The sequence below is a fragment of the Platalea leucorodia genome (genome assembly GCF_965183815.1).
Source record: "Platalea leucorodia genome assembly, chromosome: 2".
Classification (NCBI taxonomy): domain Eukaryota; kingdom Metazoa; phylum Chordata; class Aves; order Pelecaniformes; family Threskiornithidae; genus Platalea; species Platalea leucorodia.
Window position 1 is genome coordinate 97,166,495 of NC_138824.1, and position 27,830 is coordinate 97,194,324.

Below are 27,830 nucleotides of genomic sequence, written 5' to 3' on the forward strand. Positions count from 1 at the left end.
ATGTAACCATTTTACAATTTTTCCAAATATATTTGTATTGATGATGTTCTGGATTAAGGTACCTGACTGAATAGCCCATGAAGAAAATATATTCATTTTAGTCCATTTTAATACTATGCTATTCCAAAATAGCCTCGGGCAGAGAGTGATGCTGAATGAGAGTGAGGTCAGTGGAGAACTGTTCCCTTTTCACTTTGCTAATCACGTCACTCTCATTTTGTGACTGCTTTTCCGATGTGACAGCTTGGGGCCAAAACAACTCCAAGAAAGCTGTGCTCTGCTAACACGTCCAGAAAGGTGCAAACCGGTAACAACCAGTGGGAAACTTATTTGATATCCAAGAAAACATCTTGCACAGCTAAACGGATCACGCTTTTTCCTCCTTGCAGTCATCTCTAACTCCACGCTGGCCTGACCACTGCCCAAACACATGTCATTGTCAGTGCACAGGTTGTACAGGTTGTAACTCTGTACACAGTGAGAGTTTGGGGAGGCTTCTGCAGGATTTGAAAATTCATATGATTGTCAGAGATGGATTTATCATCACAGTTATCAAGGCCTCTAAAAACACAGACAGTTAAGGGGAGATAGGGAAGGCAATAAAGAACCCAGCCTAACCAGTGGTTTTCCAAGCACAGGTGTGTTTGAGTAAACACCAGCAGGAACAAACTTCTGATAAATTCACTAAGAAATTAGGAGAGTAATACTGTCAAAGGCAATGCCTGAGAATTATGAGAGCATTAAAGGCGCAGCTGATATCACAGTGTGCTTTGATATCTTGCGCTCGAATTAGAAGTGAGGGCAGAGGTGACTTTACAAGAAACCACACCCTTTCCAGATACAGGGCTACAAAAACAAGGACGATTATAAGAAATCTCAGCCTTAAGGTAGTATGACAAGGGGTAATAACAATCATACAGTTCATTAATATACTGCTGTGCAGGGCAAAGATATCAGAGCACTTTCCAAATATCCATTAACTTTTCACCACATCCCTGGAGGAAATCAATAAGCCAGTACAAGCGGGTATGAGAAGCAGAGGAAATGGAGGCACCAGAGAATCCCCAAATCCTGATCTCACTCTAAAACATGTCTGCATGCTTATGCTGCAGTCTCAAACAGTCAGGGGGACTCAGACCTTACAGGTGTGTCAAGAAATGCACATGTGGCATACAGCCTTCGTGGGAAAAAGATTGTATATACGGTTTCATTGAGACCGGTAACAGGTCACGTCCTTCTTAGCCACTTACTTACTTCATCAACAAAGAGCTGTGCAAAGGTTTGGTATTCCTCACTGCTTGTATTACTAAAGCCTGGAGAGTATTTCACATTTGTTATCCGTACTGTGCCACTAAGTTTCTGGACAGCTGCAAAGTAAGAAAAAGACAATTTAAATAATTTTAAATTTAAATACATGTTCCATAGACTGTAGTCCATGGACAAGTGTGTGACAGTCACTGGCATGCCTGGCCACACAGAGTATGCATCAATTCGTAACAGCAGAAGGCCAGCCCTCTGAAATGTAGCCAAAAACCCAAATACCTAAACATAGGTATCCAGCACCTTAGTCTGCCCTCTCTGGCCCCTGGATGCTTCTCAAGAAGGACACAGACCTCCTATAGGTCTTATATCTGCCATCACCGTGATCATTGCCAGCCAATTGTCTTCACACCACCTTCCAGCTGCTAATAGATCATCACTCCTAGCATATCAAGATCTAACGTTTCAATGTTTTATATGAATACAGGATAGTCTTCACCAAAGACTTCAAGAACTCTATCATCTAGCTAAGGATTCGGTTTACAATTGTTTCTGGATCAAATTACCAGTCTTTACTTTCTGGTGTACCAGCCTGCTTTCTTCCCTACACACATCTGTCCTGATTTCAACAGTATATAAGGCACCAGGTTCCAGCTCTGAGACTGTCAGCCCCCTGTACTGTGTTTTAGTCTCCCATATTAGCGGCTTTTTCTGAAGCAGAAAGAATTGAAAAGCAGGACTCTGCATAAACTCTGTGGACCATGTTACATCAAAGTTGGTTCTTGTCACATTGGGGACAATAATCCTTTGAGCTGGGACAGGTACTAGAAGAAAAGAAATAGTCATCAAGTAAAGCTTTGCAGGGGAGAGAAGAAAGTCATGTCTGCTTAAAGCAAGCCACCGAAGCAGGCTTCCTTTATTCCAGCATACTTCTGATCCCAAAGGAACCCTCACCACCAGCGGTCAGATCAAAGAACTTGGGCTTGCTTTTTGCTATGGCTTGTCCTGTCGTGTGAACATAGGTATTTAGGAGTTAAACCACATTCTGTTTGATGGTGAGAGGGGAAAATATTCTGAACAATTTTCGAACAACAACAAAAAATCTGTATTTAAAAGACATGACAGACTATGAAGAGTTGGCTGAGGTTGACCCTCCAGGTCAGAGATGTTGCCACAAGGAGGAGCTATATATTAAACTTCACCAAACATGGACTTTTGCCCTCTGAATTTCCTGCACCGGGCTAGTGAGACATCACTATGGTGGCTCTTCCTCTTGTTCCCCAGGCATAATCCCTTCACAAGCTTCTTTCCCAGCAAAAGCACTTGGCTGAATATTTGATTCATCAGAAAAAGCTCACAGGTTTCCACGCTGCTCCTAACCCAGAGGGGATTTGTGGGGCTCTGCCTAATCCATCCTCTGGTGAGAGGAATAGCAAGGAAGGTCATTTGCCTTCCCAGGTCTCTAAGGTACCTCTACAGGCAGCTGCTGCTGCAGTACCCTGGTGGCAGAGCATGCAGGAGAAATCAAGATGTGTGGCAAAAGGACAAGCAGCATATGTTTTGATGAGCCACGCTCAGTGCACTGTATGATTTGCTTCATCTGCTTTGAGATGAAGAAATGTAACATCAATAAAACTAACTGGCAAATTACCAGAAAGAGAAATTATTTTGACATGCTGATTTAGAAAAAGTGCCAGTTCGTGCAAGAAAATAGTTTTAACATAGACAAACTAGTTTCAGGCGCCTTCATCCCAGACCACTGATTCCAACTGTGTATCTCTGGACTCTGAGTGAGGCTTTGCTTCTCATGTAGCCGAGTTACCCCGCGTGCAGGCCCTTGCCGGACGCGTACTCACTGCGGTCCATGGCTGGGCCTGGCGTCGGGCTGGGAGCTGGAGAGGTGCCTGGCAGAGCTGGTGACCCCAGGGCTCCAGCATATTTCTCGGACCAAGAGCTGTTCTCTCTTGCCATCTCTATATGTGCTCTGAGAGTGGTGTTGAGGGTGGGAACGCCAGCATCTCCTGTGGCCAGCAGAGCTGTACCAGGACCACCTTGAGAGTCGGCTTGAGGCACAGCAAAAGCTGTGTGACTTCTAGTGGTAGCAAAGGCCGTTTGATTTGGAAACACCAGCAACAGCGAACTGAGTTGCTCTTGCCCAGCTGTGCCCATGGGTGCATTTGTGAGAGCAGCCGCTCGCTGCGATGCACCGGGGGAAGCATCTGCCACAGAGCTTTGCTGCGATGGACTTATGGCCGCCTGCCAGTCTGCGCTCACAGCCAGTTCCTTGCTGGCTGCGACCCCTGTGGCTGTGGGGCTGTTGTCCCTGCCGAAGCCCATCTGCGTTGCCAGGCCTTTTCTCCAAGGGGCTGGAGGAGTGCTGGTGGGAGAATGACCGTGGGGCACTTGCTTGTCACCCAGAGGCCATGAAGCAGGAAGGTGTACGACGGTGTTCATCTCGGAGCGTACAGCAGCCACCATCTCGGTGGTAGCAGGGGAAGAAGGGGCTGCAGGGCTTCCTTCTTCAGGAGCAAACTCTGTGCTGTTTGTTACTTCAGGAGCCGTCGTTTCAGTGAGAGGGTCCACAATCTCACCTGCAACACAGCAAACGCACATTGAAATGGGACCTGAAACTGGATGAGGAGGCACCAGGGTCTGACCTGAAAATGGGGCTGAGACCACTCAGCCACATGTAATAGCGTTACAGAAACAGGTCTTGGATATTTCATTAACACGTTGTAGCACTTGTGATTTTATGGTGTTGAATCTGGTTTGTGTCTACAAAAAGAAGCAGATTTGATTCCTGGGTCTCCTCTTCTGGTTGGGAGGCATCATTACAGTGGGAGAAAATTAGCCACAGACATACCAAAAGAGGAAAAAGTATGTGTCATGTTTCTCAGCAGTCCATCATTAGGCTAATCAAGAAGGATCTCAGAGAGATTTAATCTGAAGACACATTAAGGTTCACCGTCATGTTCAGAGGGAGATCACATATATGCCTTCAGCCAGAGACTGCAAAGGTGCATCTATATACACGTTGTGTGCTATATAAACAGTTGCAATAAAAGCAAAGATAGAAAAACACAACTTATTCCAACCTTTTATGGTGAAGAAAAACTACATGCCAGTCTTTTGCTCACCCTCACAGTTTCTTCCAGGTCGGGATGGATTAGTGTCCATGGTTGTCTTGCATCTGCACAGATATGAGCCCAGCAAATTGATGCACTCCGCAAACACAGAGCAGTCATTCTCAGCATGAGAAGCACATTCATCCCAGTCTGCAAGACCAAAACCAGAACACCAGTCAGACTTCCTCCATTCTGGCTGCACTAAGCTAGAAATAATCATAAAGTAGTCCTTTCTTCAGTTTTTGAATTTATGAATTGTGGTCTTCCTTTTTCATCGTTTACCTGACAGCCAGGCTCTGAGTGATGCAGAACACTATCTGTGGTGTTACGCTCTCACATATAAATCAACCTTTGTCCTCGTACTCTGAAAAATATTTTCTCCTGGCAAAGACTTTTTTAATAATATTTTTTTAGAAGTAAACATTTATTTGAAGTGAAAAAAATATTGTAGGTTTGTACTATAGGTATATCAAAAGCATACATTATACCAAGTTCTGCATACGTTATGTCCAGATACATCAGGTAATGAATAGATCTCTTACCACGAGCTACCAGTAGGTAGAATATTAAATAGACACTTAATCCAAGTAATTTTCTGCTTCAAATAAAAGGTAAATGCAAGTAACTCCCACAAGAATCACTCTTCAGTTCTTAACAGAGGAAGTGCTAAGGGGAAAAACTCTTTTTAGAAAAGATTTCTTCTCAAAGGTAATACTGTAAAACCATGACCCTCTTTCTGATAGTCTCAGAAAAGAGATCCTTGTTCAACAATGCAAGAATATGCTCTAAGGGTGTTCCTTATGTCTAATTTCAGCTGCTTTGAATCAGTTAGAGATGCTTCTTTCATGGAGTTATAGACCTATTTTATTGCTGAGTCTCTTCACTCTTGAGGGATTTAGATCTGAAGTCTTATGTTACCATTCGCACCCTGTTCCAGCAAACACGGAAAGGCCAAGTTAATGCTTTGGAAATGAATAATCTCAGTGAATCCCATGTGAGCCCTCCCTGTGTGCACTCCCTTGTGCATACAGCTTCACTGCCTCAGGGCCGCAAGTGAGGGAGAACAGAAAACTAGACTGAAACCTGTGCCTTGGGACAAATAATTCTGATGAGAGGCTAGAAAATGGTTTTGAACAATGCATTATCATAAATGCTTGTTCTGCAACACACAGAGATTAATCACTGTGATTATTTCTCCGAAACAAAGGAAAGTCCCATTCTAGAAACAGAAAGTACAGAGCAGGCATGTGCATGCACACACATGCGTTCATCTTTCTGCTTGCAGACAGCCTTCTCCTTTTACTTCCTTCCAGCTAATATTTCAATTCTTTTTCCTTTCTTCCTCATTAGATAATTGTTGTATCCATGATTGTTTTCATTAGACGATTTCATGTGCCTATGGCCAGCATCTGCCTATTATGTTACAGCCTAAGCCACTTAGAGGGAATACAGAAGTATGCAGGATTGACTGAAGCACCAGCAATAAAAGTGCTCTCATTAATGCCTTACTATGCTATGAGGTAATTGTGACTCTCGATTGCTTCAAACACCATCTGAGAGATGCTCCCGTGCTAATTGCCAAATAACTTAAATTCACTGGCTCCATTGTCTCTGAGGGTTTTCTTTCTCATCACTTAGCATGGCTTTTTAAGCAAATTCCTTCACCTTTGATGGCCACTTTCAACCACACGTCAGGTCAAAATACTTACGTTCTCTTCTCAGTGCTCACTGGCACTAGTACATCACTCATGCACATGCATGCTCACACACACTGCACTTTTTTCCTCTATAACCATTACATCTCAGCCAAGGTGTGCTCTGTGCTCTCTTTCTGCACTCTTGGCATCTCTCTGGCCTTTCACGTTTGGCAAGTGCCTTCCCCACACACACACCTCAACCAATAGTCCTGCTCCAAGAATTATAAAAGAAACACCTTTGTGTTCACTCTGATTACCCATTATACCTGTAAGAGGTACATGCAATGGGTAAAAATCTGTGACATTCCTTGCCTAATGATGTTGCAGATGCTAAAGGTTTGCATAACTTCACGGGGTGCCCACGGAGGAGAAACTCAAAGAAATAACATTGGATTCAGAGAGTCCTGGAGCTGAAAATAGTTGGTAGATAAGAGTTTTGGTGAGAGGCATCATCTACGCTTGCTGTATTCTTACAGTTCTCCAGGAATTGGCTCCTGGCTGCTACTGAGGACGTGATATTGTGCTAGATGGATCTTGGACCTGACTCAGCACACATCCCTTTCTCTTTCCTTACCATGCCTCACAGAACAGACAGCCATTTTAGTGTCTCTATTAATCATGGCAGTAAACGTAATAATTTATGCGTCTACAAAGACAGGTGTAATTGCTCCACTGCCTTCATTTGTGCTACCCCTTCTGACTTCTCCTCCTTGCTGTTTCAAAGCTCTGCCACTATCACTAAACCAAGCACGTAGCCTTTTGGTGGCCTGGCTCCACAGAGGATCCAGGCGGCATTGCTCCACTGGTGCAAGAGGAGCTGTGCGGGCTTACTGCCAAAGGGCACGTCCCAGGGCTCTCAGGGGTCAGGAAGGCACACAGCCCATTATACAAACCTTTCCTTCATATGCTGCACTCCTTTGCTTTACTTTCCACATTTGACTCTAGGAATCTGTTGTCAGACAAATGCCTGTTTGGGCAGAGCTAAGAAATAGACCCCTTTCCTCTATCCCTAAGGAGGAGTTGGCTGTGCTCCTGGCTAAGAGTGGTGCTACTGGAAGCCACCTGGCTTTCTGAAATTAAAGTAAGAGTCCAGAGCTATTGCCTTCTTCCTCTCCACTGTTTCAGTCTCAGGATCAATAACATTTGTAAAGTATTTTGGCACACATCAGCATCTTGCAATTCAGTATCTGCTACTACTGTAGCCATTCGTAGGCTTCGGGTGCAATTTGTCTCTTCTGTTGTCTTCCTGTCTTGTTCCCCTTAATTTCCATATGCTCTGCAACTCTAAAGGGAGTTTTCCCTGATCACAGTAAATAAGCTTTTAAAGACTTAATGCACTGGGGGAGAAGTATAACCCATTCTGTTGGCTTTGGCAACTCTCTGAACTCTGGCTGGCTCTGCCAGCTGGGAAACCTGAAGCCAGAATTTAGTCCTTTGAAGATAAAAATGGTGATTACTGGAGATCAAACAGAGGCCTAGTTTAACATAAATTCCATACGTGTTTCTTTAGTCCTGTTCACTGAGAGGACATTTGGGAATTTCTCTGGCTGGATTTCTATAATGAAGATGTTAGATTTCTTTTCTTAAACCCTGACTCAAATGCAGCCCCACAGCCTTGAAGCACAAAACTGCCTAGAGGGCATGTGTGTGCTAAAGGCTACAAATATTCCACAGTAATCCTATCCACAATTCAATGCGAGAAAGATATGGCAAACTTCCAACTGCTCACAAGGAGGAGAGAGGAAAATTAATAGGGAAATCAAGGGCTCCACTCCTCCTTAAACACAGCAGAGAGAAGCAGTGCCTGCAGGTACTTGGGGACAGCCAATGCTCCTTCTTCCGATCCCTTCTGGGCTTATGGATAAAAGCCCACGGAGGAGTTCTCATGTTGTGGTTTTCCCTCCAACAAGCCACTGTAAGCTCCACATACTTTGTCTCCCTATAAAGTATTTTTCATGAAGAATGCTGGTGATACTGTGTGTAATCAAAATACAAACCCCATTTTGTTGTTTGGAAATTTTTTGGTTTTTTTTTTTAAATTACCTTCTACTGTAGTGTTTTGCTGATCCACCAAAAGCACAGAGCTATTGTACAGGTAAGAAAGCACCAGGGCAAATGTGGAGGCATCGACTGGGAATTCAGGGTCCTGCACAGTGATTCTGAGCCTTGCAATGATACTTCCAGCTTGCAGGGATTCAGTCTTCACTTTCAGCTTCCCAGATTTGTATAAAGCAGAAATGTTGTCTGGAAATGAATTTTCAAGCTGAGCAAAGAGAGAGAAGCATCAACAATTAGGAACCCAACAGGAATAGCTCCTTTTAAGACTGAACTATGGTGGTACCGTTTTAATGATTTATATATGCACAACATAGAAAATGTTGTAAAAATAAAAGTTTCAAAGTGTTTCAGAAATCTTACTTTTCAGAGATTATTGAGGCACAGAGAAGTGTGAGTCTCCCTGGTGCACCTAGGTACCCTTGAAAGTGGTACCCATCTGACCACTGGTCTTACAAAACAAATTTCATTTTGGCTCAAGGGAGCAGAATTCCTTCTGCCCCTGTTTGCATGCAACACAGCTGAATTGGCCTGGTAAGTCTGCATGTGTCAGACCCTTGAGGTTAGCTCTGTATGTCACTTAAGATTTTTGTCCCAAGCCTCCTATATATTCACCCCTGCACTCCCAGACACTGGAACTTGGTCATCTCCACTGTTGCTGGAGCAGACTCTGGCTTGATTTTGGCTGCTACCAGCTAGCAGTCCCCAGGCAGTACCCAGGTAGAGTTTGACACTTAGCATCGGCCAGGGGCCAGTCCCAACAGGCAATCTGAATGTGACCACTGTACTTTGGAACACCCAGCTGCATGGATGCAGGCTGGTTTGTGCTGGTTGTTGTCAGTGTCAGCGAATGGTTCAGGAAGTTTCATTTACCAGCATGGGCATAGCTTTAGCTCCCAGTGATTATTTGAAACTCACCAGTCCAACTCCAGCCTGCAGCCGGGTCTAATGACAAAGAAATCTCAGGATGAGAGACAAGGAAAATGGGGGTGGATAACTTCAAGAAAATGTGTTTGAGACAGCACAGCTTCAAGGCAGTATCACAGCTATGGTTGGTTATCACTCTGGTAAGTAGACACATCAGCTGAACAAATGCTGATACTCTGAACATTAAAGCTGGCATACTGCTCTCAATATTAGAGCTGTGCAGGAGCTGGCAGTTTTGCCTTACATCTCTAGAAGGTGTCTCCATGCTTGAGCCTTTTGTTCTTACATACACCTCAAAGCATGCCTTTGAGCATGCAATGCAGCACCATAAATCAACACAGTTTTGCTCCCATTCAGCCAGAGTTTGCTCCAAAAATTCCTACAAACAAGCTGTTTAACTGGTCTAACTTCAGATCAAGGTGGGGTGGCATGAAAAAGGGAGAAGAGAAGAAGTGAGAGAGGGATGTTGTGCTCCCAAACTCCCAAGGAGGCAGAAGCAACACAGATGTGCAACGCTCCTTTTCCTTCCCAACCTCATGATGCCAATTAGATCTGCATTAGTCTCAGAGGAGATTCAGTGACAAAAGTCCTCCTGCACAACAAAAGCAAACAATTTGCAGCTATGGGAAATAAAACCATGTCAGGAGGTTCAACTTGCAACTTCTTGTGAGCAAACGCCTCTTCTCTGCTGCCTTTGAAAGTATAGCTCCATTATTGGTTTTTTTGCTCAGATTTATATTCACATGTGTTTACGAGTCCCCCTTTGTTTTGGGAAAGTCTAATTTTAGATGGAGATTCCAGTTCCTCTGTATGGGCCCTGTTTTCTGCAGCAAAACTGTAAGAGATTGCTGCATCTGAAATGTCTTCCCTGTTTGGGAAGCTGAGAGCTGGTAACAGACTTCATGACTCAAGTTTTGTAAATGGCTGGTTACACCTGAGCATGGACAGTGGCTACATGTGCACATGCAATGAATGGGGCTGGAGAAGAAAGCCTGACCCAGTCACTTTTCCTTAAGAAGAAAGAGCTTTGAAAGCAGCCAGACATTTACTGAGGAGACAGCACTGAAATGAATACCAGCAATGTCATTTCAATAATCCATTAAAAACCCTCAAGTCAATTTCATGTGAGTTTATTGCCAAACTAAAGATCCAAGGAAAGGAGCCCCTGTTGCATGTCTGCATTTTTAATTCCTTTACTCTTCTGCAGGGGAAAATTCTCATTGACTCCATTGCTAATAAGGCCAAGGGCTTGATCTGTTTAGTCAGTTGCATTTTGTTTTAATTATAAAGAAAGGTCACAGGAAACAGAATGATGATTTTTAAGGGATATTTCAGCCAGGCATAAAATCCTCTATTACATTAAATAAATTCGAAATTGAAAAAAAAAAAATATACACAGATATTTTAGCATTACCTCTGTAAGCAACAGTCTTGAAAATTCTTCATATGCTGAGCTGCTGGCATTATGGAAATCATCAGTGAAGTTGTAGTTGAGAATCCTCATAGTAACACCAAATATCTTGGCCTCTGTAGGACACAGTATTAAAACACACACTGACAAAGCAGAAGAGGAAAAGGTTCAGTCAAAACTGACGTACCCAGACCAAAATCTCAGATGATGGAGGGAGAAGGGGGGGAGAAGTTTGAGAGAGTTTGGTATTTAACCAAGAAAATAAAGCCAATACTCTGCTACAAGCTTCCTACACATTGAGGAGATGCACTTATATCAGGTCCATAAAGATATTTAGGTGCCTAATTACAACTGCATGAGAACTGAGTATACACACATCCTTGTGGACGTGACCCTACATAACTCCTGTGTTTGAGTTACATCCAGGATTGAATTGCCTGTGAGCTCATCTCTGGTCCACCAGTCACAACTATTATTTTTTTTCCTGATTTAGATGGCATGGCTGGTATGACTGAAAATAATAACAAAAAACAGTGCATGCCATTTCTCTGGTAAACCCTGGCAGGTAACATACAGAGCATGTGAGCCAAAACCCAGAGCCAGGGAATCTATTAACCACTTTAACCTATATAAACAATCTGAGGCTGTTACTCTTTGGACTGATCTTTGGAAAACTTTTATTTTTCTCAAGGACTCCAGCTTCTTACTCTGACGTTCAGCCCCCTGTTTGTGTAACCACTAGACCTCCTACTTTGCCTCTGCAAAGGGAGTAGTGTCCTTCTGACCCTAACTGGAATCATCCCTCATCTGATCAAAGGGAAGGCTCTTATGGATAAACATGAACAGCAGCATTCTCACTGTGGCTGCTATTAAATAGTTCAGTGCCTGTTTTTTGAAGAAAATGTGGAGAGATTTATTTCTTTATTTGCATGAAGGCTTAGGTAATAATTTAAGGATAAAAGAAAAGTAAAATTATGCTTGATCAACACACTAGGGTCTCACGGAGCTAGCATCACTAGCTAATTGAACAAAATTATGCAGGTATTCTGCAAGCTTCCTTACACAGCTCTTGTTATTTCCTTTAATCCTGGTCACTCACAAATATTCAACCAAGTCTGACCTTTGTCTGGGCACTCTAGTTAGCTCAGCTGAGCCCTTGACAAACCAGTTGACTGGATTTCTCACTGGCCACAGCTGTCGACCAGGAAAAGTGGGGCCTGATGGGAGATGGGTGGCAGCAGAATGCAGTGCCACACACACACACACAAAAAAAAGTATTCTAGCTTAGTCTGATATCTGTAATAGTCTGAGTCAGCTCCAGCACTGCTTTATCAACGAAGGCTGGAGCTCTGCTGCCTGACAGTCTGGATTGCATAAATGCCGGGGTAGAGGAGAGAAGAAGTGCTGAAGGAGGTGGAAAATGGAGTTCAGGGAGGACCAAATGGATCATTGCTGAACTGCAAGTGAGTGGAGAGAGAGAGAGAGAGAGAGAATTTTTTTTTTTTTTAAGTGGCTATTTACCTGTTTTAACATTTTTATGGGAGATGCTGGTTTTTCCACAGGTTTCATAGCTGATCTCTACTGAATACATCACACCTGCTTCCAGTCCAGACACGTCCATTTTCATTTCCTCTGTCTTCAAGTTTTGTATAATCTCTTTGCCCTTGAACACTTGGACTTGGAAAGTATGGTTCAGAGTAGAAGTGACATGCCAGGACATTTCAAAACTGTTGCTGGTAACGCTGAAGATTCGGTGGTTTCTAACTGCAGAGGGATCTATCGCAGTCCCAGGAAGAGTTATCACAGAAAAATCAACGTTTCATGGTTAAAGCATTGTGCTACTCTAAATCCATTATAGACAAGCACTTTGACAACCAGTAGGGGAAGCTCCTTTTACATTACATCAGGAGAGATTCTGCCCCCCTCACAGTACCAGGTACCCTCATCCGTGAACCATCCCATTAGGGTGATTAATTGGGTGCTTACTCTTTTTATTTCCTTTTGCTGTACCTATTTGTGTTGAATCTCTAGTAACACTAATAATCAGCCAGTGAGCTACAGGTTCAAGCAACATAAATAAGTTTGGAACAGTGAATCTCTGTACTCTACATATATTGACACCTGCTGTGCCTCTTGTCACTTTAATCATCAAAATGCACCTCTTCCGGCAAAGGCTGCCTTGATTTATGCCTGGAAAAACCCCACAGGCCCCAGCTTTTACAGGCTAGGGGCAGAGTGGTGGGCAGCATTTCACCTATTCATGCCACTCTAGTCCAGTACAATCATTGTCATGTCAATGGCAATAGACAGGAACCTTCAGAGATAATTCCTCTCCTCAAAGGAGGAGGACGAGGTGTCTAAATTGGGTAGGATGAATTGCCCTCCAGCAGAGCCTATCTGTCTCCACCAACTGGAGAGCGAGTCCAGACCAGACATCTCTCCTGTAGACAGCTGGGGTCAGGTGAGATAAACATCACCCCATGCTAACCTAGAGACCATCGCTTGCTGCTGCCGCAACTTAAATTCTTTCATGCTAATGGTTAGCCTGAGAAAAAAGTTTTGTTTTCTTAAATTGTTTCAATAGGACACAATTGTTTCCAGGCCTCTGAGCCAGGTGGCTGCTGAACACCCCGAAAGCCATACTGCCCCTGCCCTAGAGGGACGTTGGTTTAATTCCTCTAGCCTCAGCTTGGATCGGAGTTGTGGATGAAGATCAAGAATATCCAGCCTGTCTCTCTGAACTAGGCAAAGAACTACTTAAAGCTATTTCCTCCCACAAGAAGAGGATGTTGCTATAAAAACATTGTGATAACTCTCACCTTGAAAGGGCTGAAGGCATCCGTATAAAGACAAATCTACTGTCCCTCAGACAGCTGTCATGTATAGCAGGAAGAGTACTCACAAAGGCTAAATCCAGTGTAGAATAGCTTTGGTCAACCTCCCTGACTCATGTCTCCCACCAACATCTTCATGGACTCGAAAGCAAGAGGCCCGCATCCCAGTGGCTGTGGCCAGGAGGACCTCCTGTGGTAGGTAGCAGATCGTCCCATACCTTGTTCCAGGACAAGCCTGGGACATGCAGTGAGCTGGGTCCAGGGCGAGCGAGTGGTGCTTGCCTTGCACAGCTCTCACTGGCATGCTTCTTGCGCTGGAGGATTATCCAGCACAAGCCCTATGATGGGACCTGCACTTGAATGGTTCACCAGGCACAAGTGGCTTAAGAAGCCAGCGCAGCCACCTCCACTTCCAGGAGGCCAGTTCCCTTCAGTAGCCATGTGGGCTTCTCCAGTGGTCACAGCACTACAGACCTCGATTCGAATGTCCCATTGCAGGAGCCTCTCTCTTTCCGTTTCCATAGGTGGACATTCACTCCAAAACTATTACCAGCTTCCGTGAACACCCTCCTATAACTCAACCAGCCCCAGGACAAAGGGATCAAAGAGTGGATGAATTAAAAGCAAGACAATATTCATTCAAATCCAAGGTTACTCACAGCAGCCAGCATCTGTAGCTTGGTTAGTCACGGACAAGAGACTTGAATTACTTATAGATGGAGAACTATTGCTAGTGTTCATGAGATCCAACGCCGAACTTGGAATAGATGCTGCCATGCCTAGGGGAAAAAGAGTATTATCAAAAAGTTAAAGCATTCCTAACAAAGCAAATCCAAAATAATATCACTCATGCTTTCTGCAGCTGAAAAGCAGCAATAGAAGTAATATAAATAGAACTGAAAAGAAACGTATTATCATATCACAAAAGCATAAAGTAATACATTATCTTAATTTTTGAGATTAAAGGATTGTAAAATTGTTTTCTAACTAAAGCATTGAATCTGCAAGCACTTATTTATCTCATTATCTTTAAGCCTGTTAGCAGGCCTATTGATGTCTGTGGGCTGTAAGTACATGCCTCTATATTTTGCTGAACTGGTACTGCAAAGTATTATTTCACCATTGCCAAACTCTGTCTGCCTCCAGCAGAGGACCCTGTATAATCCAGGGTGGGATTATACAACCGCTGAGTCCTGGCTGCAGTCATGCAGTCAAAATGGGAAGGAGAGTTCATGTACAAACAGTGTCACTAATGGTATTTCCCCAGGAGGCTGAGGAGGTGTGCTGACACCGAGTGACTTGCTCTGAGAAGCAGTCAGGGTCTGAAACTAGAGGGTTTGGCAGGTGAGTGAGGACAGCTGAGGGTGAGATAGAAGAAACTGCCAGGTACTGTGGAATATATACACTGCATTTCAGTCAGAAATAGCTAACAGCTGACTTATGCGGCATCTTCTCCTAACAGGAGGAGAAGGGGCACTGTGCGCTCTGGAAATCTTTGCCTTGCAGGTGGCTCCTCCAATAGACCACAAAGTCCTTCAGAAGTATTCTCAGTATTTCCCAAGGTGAGACCTACATTTCTTACCTTCCTCTCTTGGGCTCAGCTGGTGAGGGTTGACATCTGCATGTCCGTGCTGAGGGTCGCAACTGTAATAACCCTCCAGATTTACACAGGTGTTTTTCTCAGGACAAGTATTGAATTCAACATAGGAACATTCATTGACATCTAAGAAGAAGAACACACCTTGCATAGATATTGATAGCAGCGTCAAGATTGATCTGCAATGTGTGTAGATCAGGCTCTGGATATGATAAATTCAGTGTAAATCTGCAGTAACTCTGCTGAAGCAATTTTGGGTGCATATGGGCGCAATGAAATCAGAATGCTGCCCTTCCCCGAAACTAGCCCCCATTCAGTTATAACCCTATCACTTTTTACTCCAGTTCGTTGGAATAAGAGGACAGTTAGTGCAGCTCTTGCTGACAGTTGCAGGGTGTCACCCAAACCTAAAAGATGTCAGCAGCAGGGAAAAGGAAATCTACCCAGTGATTTCACTGAAACTTGGACTGAGTTTTCAACAGTAAACACAGAATAAGAAGTGATGACAACAGTGCTTATGGATGTGAAATGTTCAGATAACTACACATTAATAAGTAGATTAATAAGTAGATTAAAATAATTAAATTCAAATGTTTACCTAACATTTAAAAAGTAGGTAGCAATACGCTGTAGTAATTAACAGGCTATAAATACTCCTTGTTTCATGCAAGCTACTGGAAGTAATACATGTCTATAAAAACAGGCTGTATCTGCTTCCCAAGAATACTTTTTTTAAGAGCCTGTTTAATATAACTAATGATTGTGCCACAAATTTTGAACACCTTTGGGTTTTTGTATGAAGATGGTCTATGCTATGCTATTAGGAGAAAACAAATTTCATTGAGGAAGCAGGAGTATTCCCCTCTAAACTATTCACTCCAAAATAAATATTAACTAACTACAACCCTCTCCATCCTATAACGGATAGGTTAGGGCCACATTTTCAAAGTTTACAAGATTCACTGTGCTATTTTTGAAAGCAAATTGATAGTCATATAGATGAAATCCCAAGTGAAGATGGATAAAGCCCCCTGAAAAAGCTTCCCTCCATGACAGGATTATAATAATTAACCTTGCACTTCTGTGTCAATCACTTCATACACACGCTTCACAATGTCCTTCAAGGAAGAAGAAACCTCTGCTAGCAGAGCTGGCTGATGCAGTCCAATGAGAACCTGGGAGGCCACTGTTCCAGCGTATACTTCTGCACGGTTACTCTGGATATGGTGCACAGAGGCATTCAAGGGCTGTAATGCACCAGTAATCTGGAAAACAGGGGAACAAACACTTTGGTATCTCATTTCTTTATCAGCACAACTGTATGCCAATGAGGCGTAACCTATGTGATGATTATCATCATAATGTGAGTGTAGAAAACACCAATTCAGAAACCATAGCAAAGTGGCAACATTTAGGGCTATATTTATGCAAGGTGAGCTCTTCTTATTATCACATTTCACAACAGAGTTACAGGACAGTAATGCCAAGCTAAGGGAGGTGTGGAGCTTCATGTCAGATCTCAAATGCTTAGGCAGGAGGATGCAACCCAGGAAGATAAGGAAAAAGTCTCTCTGGCTTGTAGTGCTTAAACATTAAAATCTCAATAGACAGAATATACTTCAGACATGCTATTACAATTCATCTGCAATAAAGTTGTCCAACACTTCTTACTTTAAGCAACTAAAAAGACTGCTGGCAAAGGGAATAATAGAAAGAAAAAGAAGTAAAGCAATAGGCTGAGCAAGAAGGCTGGGACTAAGAGCCACAGAGAGACCCCAGGACTCTTCAAGTCGTCACAACTGCAAGTCAGGGATCAGAGAAGGAACATGATGGTGGGCTAGGTAATAGGAGTCAGCGGAGCAGACAGGGCCTGGAAGACATTCCTCTGAGTAGTAGCTCATTGCAAAGCTTCAGTTTCTATTTCCTATTTTTTGAGCATTTGGCTTTGCCATAGCTTGCTTCAGACCAAGATATGAAAGTCTTGGTAGATCGTTGCCCTCTGTTCCTTACTATACAGTGACAGGACCAGGATTTCTCACTTTTTTAGGACACAAGAAGAGTGAATTCAGGTAGTAGGAAGAAGTAAATTCATGCAACATCCCCATGCTACTGCTACTTTCTATTCTTCTGCCCGTCAGTGCTAGTTGATGATGGGAGAAGGGTTTCCTTTGCTACTAGCCCACTCCTAGCTGGAAACTGGGGAGGAGTAGAAATAAAAATGGAGAGATATAGGGAACTGCCCTCTTGGGTATCTTTCAAAGGCCACATCCAAGCCTGGTTTTCTCCATGGCACGGTGATACGTACTAGGGAAATGCTTCGGGTTTACGGCCTGGAGGGTCTTTGTCATCAATCCATTTCCTAAATACCACTTAGAGGACAGAGTGACCCCCTGTCTGAGCACGGCTTTAGTTTGCAGCCTGGTTCTTCCTGCAGACCCTGCTTTCGGGAAGTGGGCCTCACGCCTCTGCTAGGGCTGTGTTTTTCTTGGTTGCCTTGGACTCTTCCCACCTGCCGTGTCGGGGATAGGCAGAGGTACACTGTGCTGCTGTCGCGTGGCTGTGAGCGCTTTGTTGCCAATGCCCCTGCTAATCCATGCACGAGGGAGGGCCTCGGTCCTGCAACAAAAGCAACACTCTGCTGTCTCCCCCAGGACGGCTTCTGTGGCAAGAATGACAATAAAACACCCTTGACCCAGACACAGTCCTCTACTGTAATCCTGGGGTTTCACAGTGAAACTTCTGGCACTGCTGAGTCCACCTGCCATGTAGTTCCCAGTCCTGTAGATCAGGTTAGTCTCTTGAAAGGTTTAACTCAAAACTCCTTATCAGAAAACTTCATGCTTTGCAGGTCTTGAAATCCAGACCCTGTTGGTCATAGACCCAAAACTGAACTGAGCCAGAGCTGGAGCAAGCAATTCTTAAGCAGGAAAACCCCCTATATTCCAGAATGTCTTTAAATTGCCCTCAGAAGAGACCTGAAAAACCTACTAAAGAAGCTGATAAATAAATGTTACTAGAGCTCCTTGAGGATGAGACTGACATTCACCAGTTAGGGATAAATTAGAGCCAAAAAAAATTACCTGGTGGAACAAAGGGGGAGCGACTGGCTGGCAAGGTTATGCCCAGCACAGAGAACTATGAGATTCCTCCTGGGCTGCAGCAAGTGGTGGTTACTCAGTAACAGAAACACGGCACAACGAGCAACACATGGGAGTGTTTTGTGTTTGTACATACCATGGAGTGTAAAAGGCGTGAATGATTCAGAAGGTGGGAATCCACTCTGATTAATTCATTAAAATCCATTTTCACAAGCACTGTCACGTTGTACCAGAATGTTCTTCCTGAAGCGTACAAAATAAAAGAGCCAAGTCATCTCAGGTCTGATGCTATAGAAAGCAACAGAGCTATAGGAAGGCTCTGAGAAACTGAAACAAGCTTTAACTTGGCAAATATGAAGGGCCCACATACAGCCATCAGCTACAGCCTCGCTCGCCATATGCCACAGGCAGCGGCGCTAGAGAAGAAGAAAAACCTGAGCAAGTTCCACTGGACCTGCAGCACCCACGGTTCAGCACTCATGGGTGCAAGTACTGAAAATGAATATCCTGGAATTGATCCAAGGCAGATTCATGTGTTTGTTTTATGAAGAACTGTGGTAACAGTTTTCCTACCCACTCCCACCCTTAGAAGGAAAAATTAAGTGTATTTCTATTAGAAGCAGTCTTGAGTTTATCAGTAACATACCCTCTGGCATTGGATCCACACAGCCTGCTCCTTTGGATGAGTTGCAGCATTTTTTAAGCCCTGGACATTCAGTATCGAACGTGCAAGGATAATCAGATGTTTCCATGTTCTCCACTGGACAAATACCAGGTCTTGAGGCAAATACACTGGATCTATTGAGTGCTAAGTAATAAAAACATTTTTGAGAACAAAAATATAGAAAATTTTTTCCATAAAATTGTGCTATTTAATTTACAGCAAACACCTCCTCCTCATTTTAGAAGTGTGTCTGTTCTGAGGTTTTCACGGGGAGAAAATAGCAGCCTGAAATACCATTATTTGATTTCAAGAGCGTGAATGTTCTCAGATTCTTCTCTCGTTCATGACATTTCTGTTACAGAAATTTTGAATTTATAATTTTCCATTAATAATTAAGGATGGATAGATAGATGGATAGATAGATAGATAGATATATAGACAGACAGACAGATAGATAGATAGATAGATAGATAGATAGTTTCTGAATGTGGAGACTTTGAAGCACTGCAAAACAGAAAATGTGCCTGATGTCAGCTCTGACTAATCCAAATAATATATAATGATCAAAGGAAACAGGTAATGTCTAAGCTAGAAATCAGGAGTTTTCATTCAACTTTTTGTTGTGACAAAGTTAACCTTTAGCTATAGTAATAGATGTTACGTGAGAGCAGAGACAAAACACTGTTCTTGGGTACAGTTCAGTGGGTTACAGAGAGGGGCAGGAGATCAGAACTGAGCCCGTGGTCTGCAGCCTGGCAGCGCCCACTCTGTATCAGCCAGCCAGCCAGCCATCCTGGCAGGTGGGTAGCCCATGCCAGACAGCCCTGCAGAGCGGGCAGCTAAGGCAGAAGGTTACTGGATCCCAAGCCAAGGGCAGACAGTGGTCCTGCCTCAATGCCAGCACATACTCTTCTCTGGAGGAAAGGAGAAAATATTTCTAAGCTCTACGAACATTGCTTTCACCCACGCTCTCAAACATAGCTCCAAGCAATGCTCAGCTCTCATCTTTCCAATCAACCTAAAAGATTTCTCTTTTGATTCATTTCATGCCTACAGGTTTTTGGTCCTACAAACTCTTGATCCATTACTGGGCAATTAAAGTCATCCACTGGGCATGCAGTCACATTTGCATAAAGAAATAGCCTATTAAGACCAGTGGTTTTAAGACTATGGTCTGTGCCTTTTTGGGGGCCCAAAGTATGCTTATCAAGGGTCTCTGAAAGGTCATTAAGAAAAGTCAGCACAGCTTAATGATGGGGGTCCACACCTCCGCTGAAAAACCTGCCAAAAGCCACAAGCTGAACAGTGCGCCGAGTTGAGACCTCTCAGCAGCATGCAGGTTACTTGCAGGTGTAATTTCAAAGATTTGCATGCAGAATACCTGGCACAGCACTTTCCCACACTCTTTTATATTGTATTTGATACACTGTATGCGTATACTTTGTGTGCACGCAGTCAATGAGCACAAGCTTTAACAGGGCTGTGAGCATTTTCAAGTAGAGTTGGTGTTAGACCCACACAAGCCCTGGGCAGCAAATTAGGAAACTCTGTCCCCACCCCTGACCCCAATGAATGGCTGACTGCCCTACAGGGAGCAAGATTTGTCCTGTTACCTAATGCAACCTAGTGTGGGCCCCTTCATACCTGCAAACCATGGACCCTTGCCCTCCTTAGTCTTTCCCAGGACCAGCTCTGCCTCCAAAGTTCATTTTGAGTCATAGGCCTATGTTTGCAGTGGAGGACGATAAAAAAAATCAACCCTGTGCAATCTTACTTAAGTTAATTCTGGGTCCAGCAAGCCCCAGTAGTCTTACTCTGCTTCCCAGCATGGACCAGGAACCTCTGCTTCTGGCTCTGGGGCTGGCACTATGGGCCATTCCCCCAAACAGGTCCTACTGCTAGAAAGCCTCTTCCCAATTTCTAGTCTAAAGCCACAATAATGTGTGATACAACCTCAGTTGCCCTTAGATGAGTCCCCCACACATTCCCAGTCTCACAAGATTGCTCCATCCCAGCCTCCTGCACAGAGAGGCTAAGCAGCCTCTCACACCGGGAGCTTGCACAGACACGAGCACCAAGGGATTTCCCTGTGTTAGTACGTCACCACTGCTCCTTACTATTCAAACCAGGTGGATCTTGGTAAGCTTGGCACAAGCATCTAAATCCCTCCAGCTCTGAGATTCAGGTGCAGTTCAAGCAGGTTTGAGGTTCAAAGTGGCTTTTTCCACCTGGATCTTTTCTTGGCATATTTAATTGCGGTGTAAAAGATTTAATGAGTCACATGCAATCTCAGAAAACACTACTGAATACTGGCCGAGTGCCACACTAGCCATTTATCTAAAATCTAAAGGTCATCATTTTTGCATCAGTGGAAACAGATGGATTCACATCACATATCTGCCTAATTGTACAGATGCACTTTGAAAATTCATTTTACACTCTCCACTTCAATCATCTTGGGGACAGTCACCTACCAAGCAACACTGCCAGCACTGGGGAGCAAGCCAGCCAACTCCTCTGTCAGTCAGATAAAGTATAGGCTTTTCTCACTGTTATTTGCACAAATGTACAGAAGCAGAAATGCAGCACCCAGCGCTTAGCAACAAAAGCTCAGTTACCAGACTGCCCACATGAGAGCTGCTGGGTCTGCTGCGACCGCAGGATGGGGGTATCTCCCCGGAGACAGATGCTGAGGGACACCATTATCTCAGCTATAACCTCTGTAATGGGACCAAAACTGCATCCGTCCCAGGCATCAGAAGGCAGGGACAAATCTATGATATTAAAGAGCTCCTGGCAAAGCCTGTTACAAAGGCAGACTGACAGTTTTCATCGCATGACCCTGTTTTGGGGGTCTTTGAGCATTGCTAGACTTTACCTGCTCGAATAGATGCTTTCCATCCCAATTGCCTGTCCAGGGGTTAATCGGGATAGAGGGCATGTGCTGGTTCAGCATCTGACAAATATTTAATACCTTTCCCTGAAAAGACATATCATTCGCTAGAACATATTCAGGAGCCATGGGATGAAATTCAGCAAGGACGCAGCTGTTGGACAATGGAAGACCATGGCCTTTGAAGCACAAAATCAGTCTGTGCATGCTCAGAACAAACAATGAAATTTAGCCACTGCCACCTCCAAGGAGTTCATCCCACTGGCAGCACCACAACGTGGCCATGCTCTGCCCTGTTGGCACTCGCACTGGCAATCGGTGGAAAGTCGGCAGGGGCGCCTGGTGAGCCCACAGCTCAGATGTGACTCTGGGTACCCCTGCTTTCCCTGGGGCCTGCTGGCGACAGAGGGAATACACCTGTCTCAAAGGGGGAAAAGGATCTTTGCACAGGAGTTAGCAGGGCTTGTTGAAAGAGCTTTAAACTAGATTTGAAGGGGAAAAGGGACAAAACCAGGCTCGCTAGAGATAAACCTGGGGGCGGCATGCCAATGTTTGAGGAACAGTGCGCTAGTGAGATCCTTTGGTCTGCCATCTCAGTGGAGGTAGGGGATGGAGATCCATGTGGCAGCAAAGACACGGGGGTTATAGAAGTGTTAGAAACCACGGAAATGCCTGAGAACGGTCACATAGGAATTACGGCTTCTCACTCAAAAAAGGTGGCAGGATCAACAGCCCAACTGAAGTGCATCTATACCAATGCACGCAGCATGGGCAACAAACAGGAGGAGCTGGAAGCCTTTGTACAGCTCAAAAACTATGACATAGTTGCCATCACAGAAACATGGTGGGATGACTCACACAACTGGAGTGCTGCAATGGATGGCTAGAAACTCTTCAGAAGGGATAGGCAAGGAAGGAGAGGTGGTGGGGTAGCCCTGTATGTTAGGGAGTGTTTTGACTGTCTAGAGCTTGATGACGGTGATGAAAGGGTCAAGTGTTCACAGGTGAGAATCAGGGAAAAGGCCAACAAGGCCACATGGTGGGAGTCTGTTATAGACCACCTAACCAGGACAAAGAGACGGAGGAAATATTCTATAAGTGGCTGGGAGAAGTCTCACGATCGCTAGCCCTTGTTCTCGTGGGGACTTCAACTTAGGAGATGTCTGCTGGAAATACAATACAGCAGAGAGGAAACAGTCTAGGAGGTTCCTGGCACAGTTAGTGAGTGAGCCAACGAGGGAAGGCACCTGCTGGACCTGTTATTTGCTAACAGAGAAGGATGTGTGGGTGATGTGATGGTTGGAGGCCATCTTGACTACAGTGATCATGAAATGATAGAGTTTTCGATTCTCAAAGAAGTAAGGAGGGGGGTCAGCAGAATTGCCACCCTGGACTTCCAGAGAAGCCTGATTGACAGAGTCCCTTGGGAGGCAGTCCTGAAGGGCAAAGGAGTCCAGGAAGGCTGGACATTCTTCAAGAAGGAAATCTTAATGGCGTAGGAGCAGGCCGTCCCTGTGTGCCAAAAGGTGAGACAGCAGGGGAGAAGACCAGCATGGCTGAACAGAGAGCTTTGGCCGGAATGAAGTGCTCTCAGGTTAAGAACCTCCAGGATTAAGGTTGTCTGGGCCTTCTTATTTCAATGTATTTTTGTACACGTGTGCTTAAAACCAACCTTCATCACATGCTGATGCACTCTTTTGCTCGCTGGCTGGGGATCAAGCAGGGTTAGATGGCAAATAAGGAAGCTCTCTGGTTTCATCTCATGCAGTAAGGTGGAAGGCAGGCAGGAAACCAGTCGCCAGGAGAAGTAACCATACCATTGATTCAAGCAGCTGGAAATTATCCTGGAGAACTGGACCCAGTCTTTGCCTAAAAGAAATTCCTGCAAGATGCTGGGAAAGTCTTATACAACACACTCGTAACAACCTTTCAGAGCCATGGGTTTCGCAGGTCCAGGAACCTGACCTGCAGCTGTGGGACCTGCTTCGCAATCAGGGGACTGTTCACAGTCACCATTGAGGACATGAGGCTCTGCACTCCAACCACGCAAGTTGTTAAAGGCAGCGCTGAGCACTCTGAAAATCAAAATCAAAATAAATTTAAAAAAAAAAAATTAAAACCACACCCTAGGTGTCTGAGAGTGGGCACACAAAATGGTTTGATCTCAGTCTCTCTGCAGCTCAGTTGCCCAGCTGTGAAAGAGAGAGAACCTCCCTCCATTCCCACAGGCTTCATGAAGACAAATTGCTGTCTGTGAATCGCTCCAGGATTCACCTCAAGAGGTGATAAATAATTCTATGTTCAGAGAGAGGCTCAACAGAGCACTGAACCACACACTGAATGCGGTATCCAGGATGATGTGCTTCTGGGAAGCTCCTTAGAGGGGCTCCATCATCCCTGAGCACCACATGGAAACGTGGTTCTCGGGGTAAGGCAGTGCAGGATCAGGTAATTAAGAGAGTTTACTAATCTGCATGCATAGGCACAGAGGAAACAAAGATTTTTTTTTTTTATTTAGTTCTACCTTTATAATTAATTCTAGCACTTCATAACTTTTAGATACTTAAGTTTGCAATTTTTATTTTAAAAAGGTTGAAGTCATTTGTGTGTGCGTGTGTAATACTATCCTAATGGATTGATGGGCAACTAGTGAGAACTGCCAGAGCAAGTTGACTAATGACATAGACATTTTTTTCCCCAACAATAAAGAAATAAGAAAAGTAGGGCCTGCCATATCCCAGGCAGGGGTAAATGTTTTCTTCTAGGAAAAAAAGGCAGGGAGTGGCCAGGAGCAGGTTACTGTGAAAGGTCATGGAGACCTTTCCACTCCTAGCAGGATGGAGAGCATGCCAGCATGGATAACGTCAAGAAGAAAATGACAGTAGTTCAACAGCATGCTGTGCAGTAATTTCAGCAGCTCCAGTTTCTCTTTTCATCATTTATTTAAGACTGTGTCTAGACAGTGCATTACCATTCACAGAATTTATGACTAATGCCCTGAAAAGCAAAGATACCGGAATAATGAAAACACAGAAATCACCTAGAAGCCATACAAATCCTTTTACAGTTTAAAGTATTCCCAAATTAACTTTGACAGGAAAACGAGTCAAGGTGACCACAGTATTTCATGGACAAACCTGCCTAGAGAGCCCATCAACAATGTGGCAAGGACAAAGTGGAAATTCTGCAGCTAAGCTTTACAAGAGATTTACAGATTTGTTAATGTTAGATGAAATAAACTCATCAACAGCTTTCAACCCTAAAATATCCCTAGAGATGCTTTTAAAAATCATAGAATTATACTGGCAAAAAATATTTAAAGTGCTACCAGGGTGCCTTTTTTTCCACCCAAGAAGATGGTCTTGATTTTCAGAAGTTCTGAAACACCTTGAAAATCCTGATCACTCACAAGGGTTTCTTGTGCAAATAGAGACAACCATAACTAGCTAGTGACTCTGCAACATTTAGCTGACATAGCTATTTCTTTGTACTACAGAATTAAAAAGCAATTTTCTCTGATTGCTTCTCAGCCTTGTCATTTGATACATGTGTGCACACATGTATGCACATGCATGTATATCAAAAAGACCTTACTGAAGTGACTAATTAGATCTCCTAGAGATTTTCCCCAGCATGGAACTGCTGCTTGGAAAATACATATTATCAACAGCGGGTCCATTGCCAATCTGAGAAGACTGCCTGGACATACTGTATCCTGCAGGTCAAATTTTGCCCTGACTGACACTCCACAACAGCCACAGAGCCAAACAATTGCAGGATACAATAAATAAGGGATGATGTGTATCTAATTATGCTTTCATTCCTCTTCTCTAGCAAATAATTTTAAGAACAAGTAAAACACAATGACCACTTCTGTGTTCCTGTCTTTCTGTTAAAGGAGTTTGCCTGCTAGACACAATATTCTACTAGTAACTGTTGAGAAAATACCTTGCAAAAATTGTTTGGAGGTTCACTTTCCAATGCTCTGAAGCAACTTAAAAGTAGGATGAACACATTGTTCTTTACAGATCCCATGACAAGACATATGGCCCATACCCACTCATGTCACGTTATATGATCTGATGCAGGAGCAGGTTCAGGGACATTCCCATAGAAATGAGTCACCCAAGTCTTATGACCCAAAGCGAGGACCAGGGCTGCAATAGGACCTTTCCTTTTCCATCTTTTGTTACAGTGTTGAGACTATGTAAATTCCCAGGACAATAACTTGAAAAGGAGAAATGGAGAAAATGCAATGTCATACTGAAAACAGGGGACAAAATTATGTCCTGCAGAACTTTTCTGGATGCTGGAACAGTTCAATGATGGCCTAGCTAATCCAAGATGCTTGTTCAGTTTACAAGCATGTGGCTTTACCCATTTAAAAAAAAAAAAATAAAAAGTTTCTTTTCCCCAAGGAATCCCTTCCACCTACAACTCAAGTTCTGCTAAAAATTAGCAGTTTCTTGTTGACAACTGGTAGCCCTGACGTGGGAAGGGGAAAAAGCTTCCATCCTGAGTCATAGATGATTAAGTCTTCCCAAGAAGAGTCTTGTTAAAACTCAGAAGTTAGATCAGACCCACCAAAAGGTTCACCAGTTTCCAGTCCTCCAACATAGCCCTAGGTAACCAAGGAAGCCCTGCAAAAATGGGCCCTAATTTAATTTTGATCGGAAAGCGGTTGGTACCAACTTGTCCTGAGGTCACGGGTTGTTTTAAATTAACACCAAAACTGGGGTTGCATCCTGGGAACCGACGCTCCTCCAAATCAAAGGAGATGTTGTCCTAGTGCACCCTGAATTACTTTTAAGAAAGCTCCTACTGTAAATGCAAGCACACTCAGAGCAGACACAGCACCAGGCAAGGCTATGTGAGTTATTGGACTTCCCCACAGATATTGGCCTGAACCAGGACAAGTAATGAGCCCTTGTAGGGGTAACAAGAAGGTGCCTTCTTCATGCTCACCTGGAACTTTAGTGAATTTGTGACTAAGAGTGCAAAGAGCAAGAATCAGGAGCATTAGTCTTTCATGTCTACTCCTTACCATGTTGGACCAAGTTTACTGCAGATTTTTGCAGACTCACTGATAGTGAACAGGAACCTATTGCCCAGAACTGAATTAAGCCTTTACATGTCTCAATTTAAGTGATTCCTCTTCCATCAGACATTTATTTCAACTATTAATCTGACTAAAACTTACCTAAAGAGCAGTAGAGTCCAACTTGCTCATATCCTTCACAGCAATCTGTAAGAGTGATGGTTTCAGGGACTTCAACAGTATGATACTGTGTTTTATAGTACGTCCGGGGACACACCATCCATGGTATCCATCCTCCACAGGAAGTGCTTGTCTCATAGGACTTTTGGTAGGCAACCATTTTAAACACATTTTTGGTCAGGCTATAGTTGCACAGATGGTACCCTAGCACAGAGAGACCTTTCTCTAGGGAGACAAAAAAAACAAAAAAAACAACAACAGGAAAGAAAGGGATCAGCACTAACTTGTCATCCCAGAGCATAAGTTCACCACAGTATCTAGTTAAAAATACTGTTAGGAGAAAGCAGTGACAGAACTAACAAAGATGAATGATTTCCAGGAAGGCTGGTGTTGGGAAGAGCATCACTTCAGAAAACGGACAGAAGAAAGAATTAGTAGTGACTGCTTGTCATAGGCATCACTTCAGTCATAAAAGCATGCAGATTGGCAGAAAATTCAAAGGGCTCTGAGTGCCTTCAGGTGCAAAGCAGGAAAAGGGCAATTTAACTCAAGTAAGTATAAAGGAAATTAATATACATTAATAGAAATTAACAATAGAGCAAAATAGGCACTTCCAGGACAGAGTCATCCAAGTACTTTAGCTGTCCACTCCAGGCTCATGCTGCCAAAGTGTTCGTCTTTCTCTGCTGACTATAAAGGGAATGAAGGGTGAGGAATTCATGGGTAGATGAGTCACATTAGATGTCTGGAATAAGACATCCTTCAGACATTGCCCTAGGCTAAAACTGGGTACTCCTGCATCATTGGGAAGGACTTTCAGGTATCTGACACAAAAGGTATTCCTGGAGCTCCTACGTTGCCTGTCTGCATTTGTAGCAGACCATATTAGCCCAGGCCCTTTGAGAGCTGCTGTGGTTCATTGACTTCAGTGTAAACGAAGTCAGTAATAAGTTCATTAACTACATAATTTCACGCAGGTCTGGGAATGGGACTCAGTTTCTGGAGTTCTGAAACCAGTCATGATGAGAAGCAAACTTGTTACACACTTTAC

The 27,830-nt window shown here is 43.8% G+C and overlaps 1 protein-coding gene across 1 annotated transcript in view; it reads right to left on the minus strand.

The window, feature by feature from the left end:
• Positions 1–26,954, minus strand: part of UMODL1 (uromodulin like 1) — a gene marked incomplete at its 3' end in the record, with an annotated part of 45,941 nt that extends 18,987 nt beyond the window's left edge. The window contains exons 1-12 of the mRNA XM_082333830.1: positions 26,762–26,954; positions 18,651–18,812; positions 18,141–18,247; positions 15,979–16,171; positions 14,892–15,032; positions 13,969–14,088; positions 11,997–12,251; positions 10,479–10,591; positions 8,126–8,345; positions 4,398–4,535; positions 3,117–3,851; positions 1,255–1,367 (exon numbers count right to left, since the gene is read on the minus strand). Of these exons, the coding sequence (XP_082189956.1) occupies positions 1,255–1,367; positions 3,117–3,851; positions 4,398–4,535; positions 8,126–8,345; positions 10,479–10,591; positions 11,997–12,251; positions 13,969–14,088; positions 14,892–15,032; positions 15,979–16,171; positions 18,141–18,247; positions 18,651–18,812; positions 26,762–26,939 (2,475 nt within the window). The 5' untranslated portion in view covers positions 26,940–26,954. The remainder of the gene's footprint in view (positions 1–1,254; positions 1,368–3,116; positions 3,852–4,397; positions 4,536–8,125; positions 8,346–10,478; positions 10,592–11,996; positions 12,252–13,968; positions 14,089–14,891; positions 15,033–15,978; positions 16,172–18,140; positions 18,248–18,650; positions 18,813–26,761) is intronic.
• Positions 26,955–27,830: the final 876 nt, after the last annotated feature.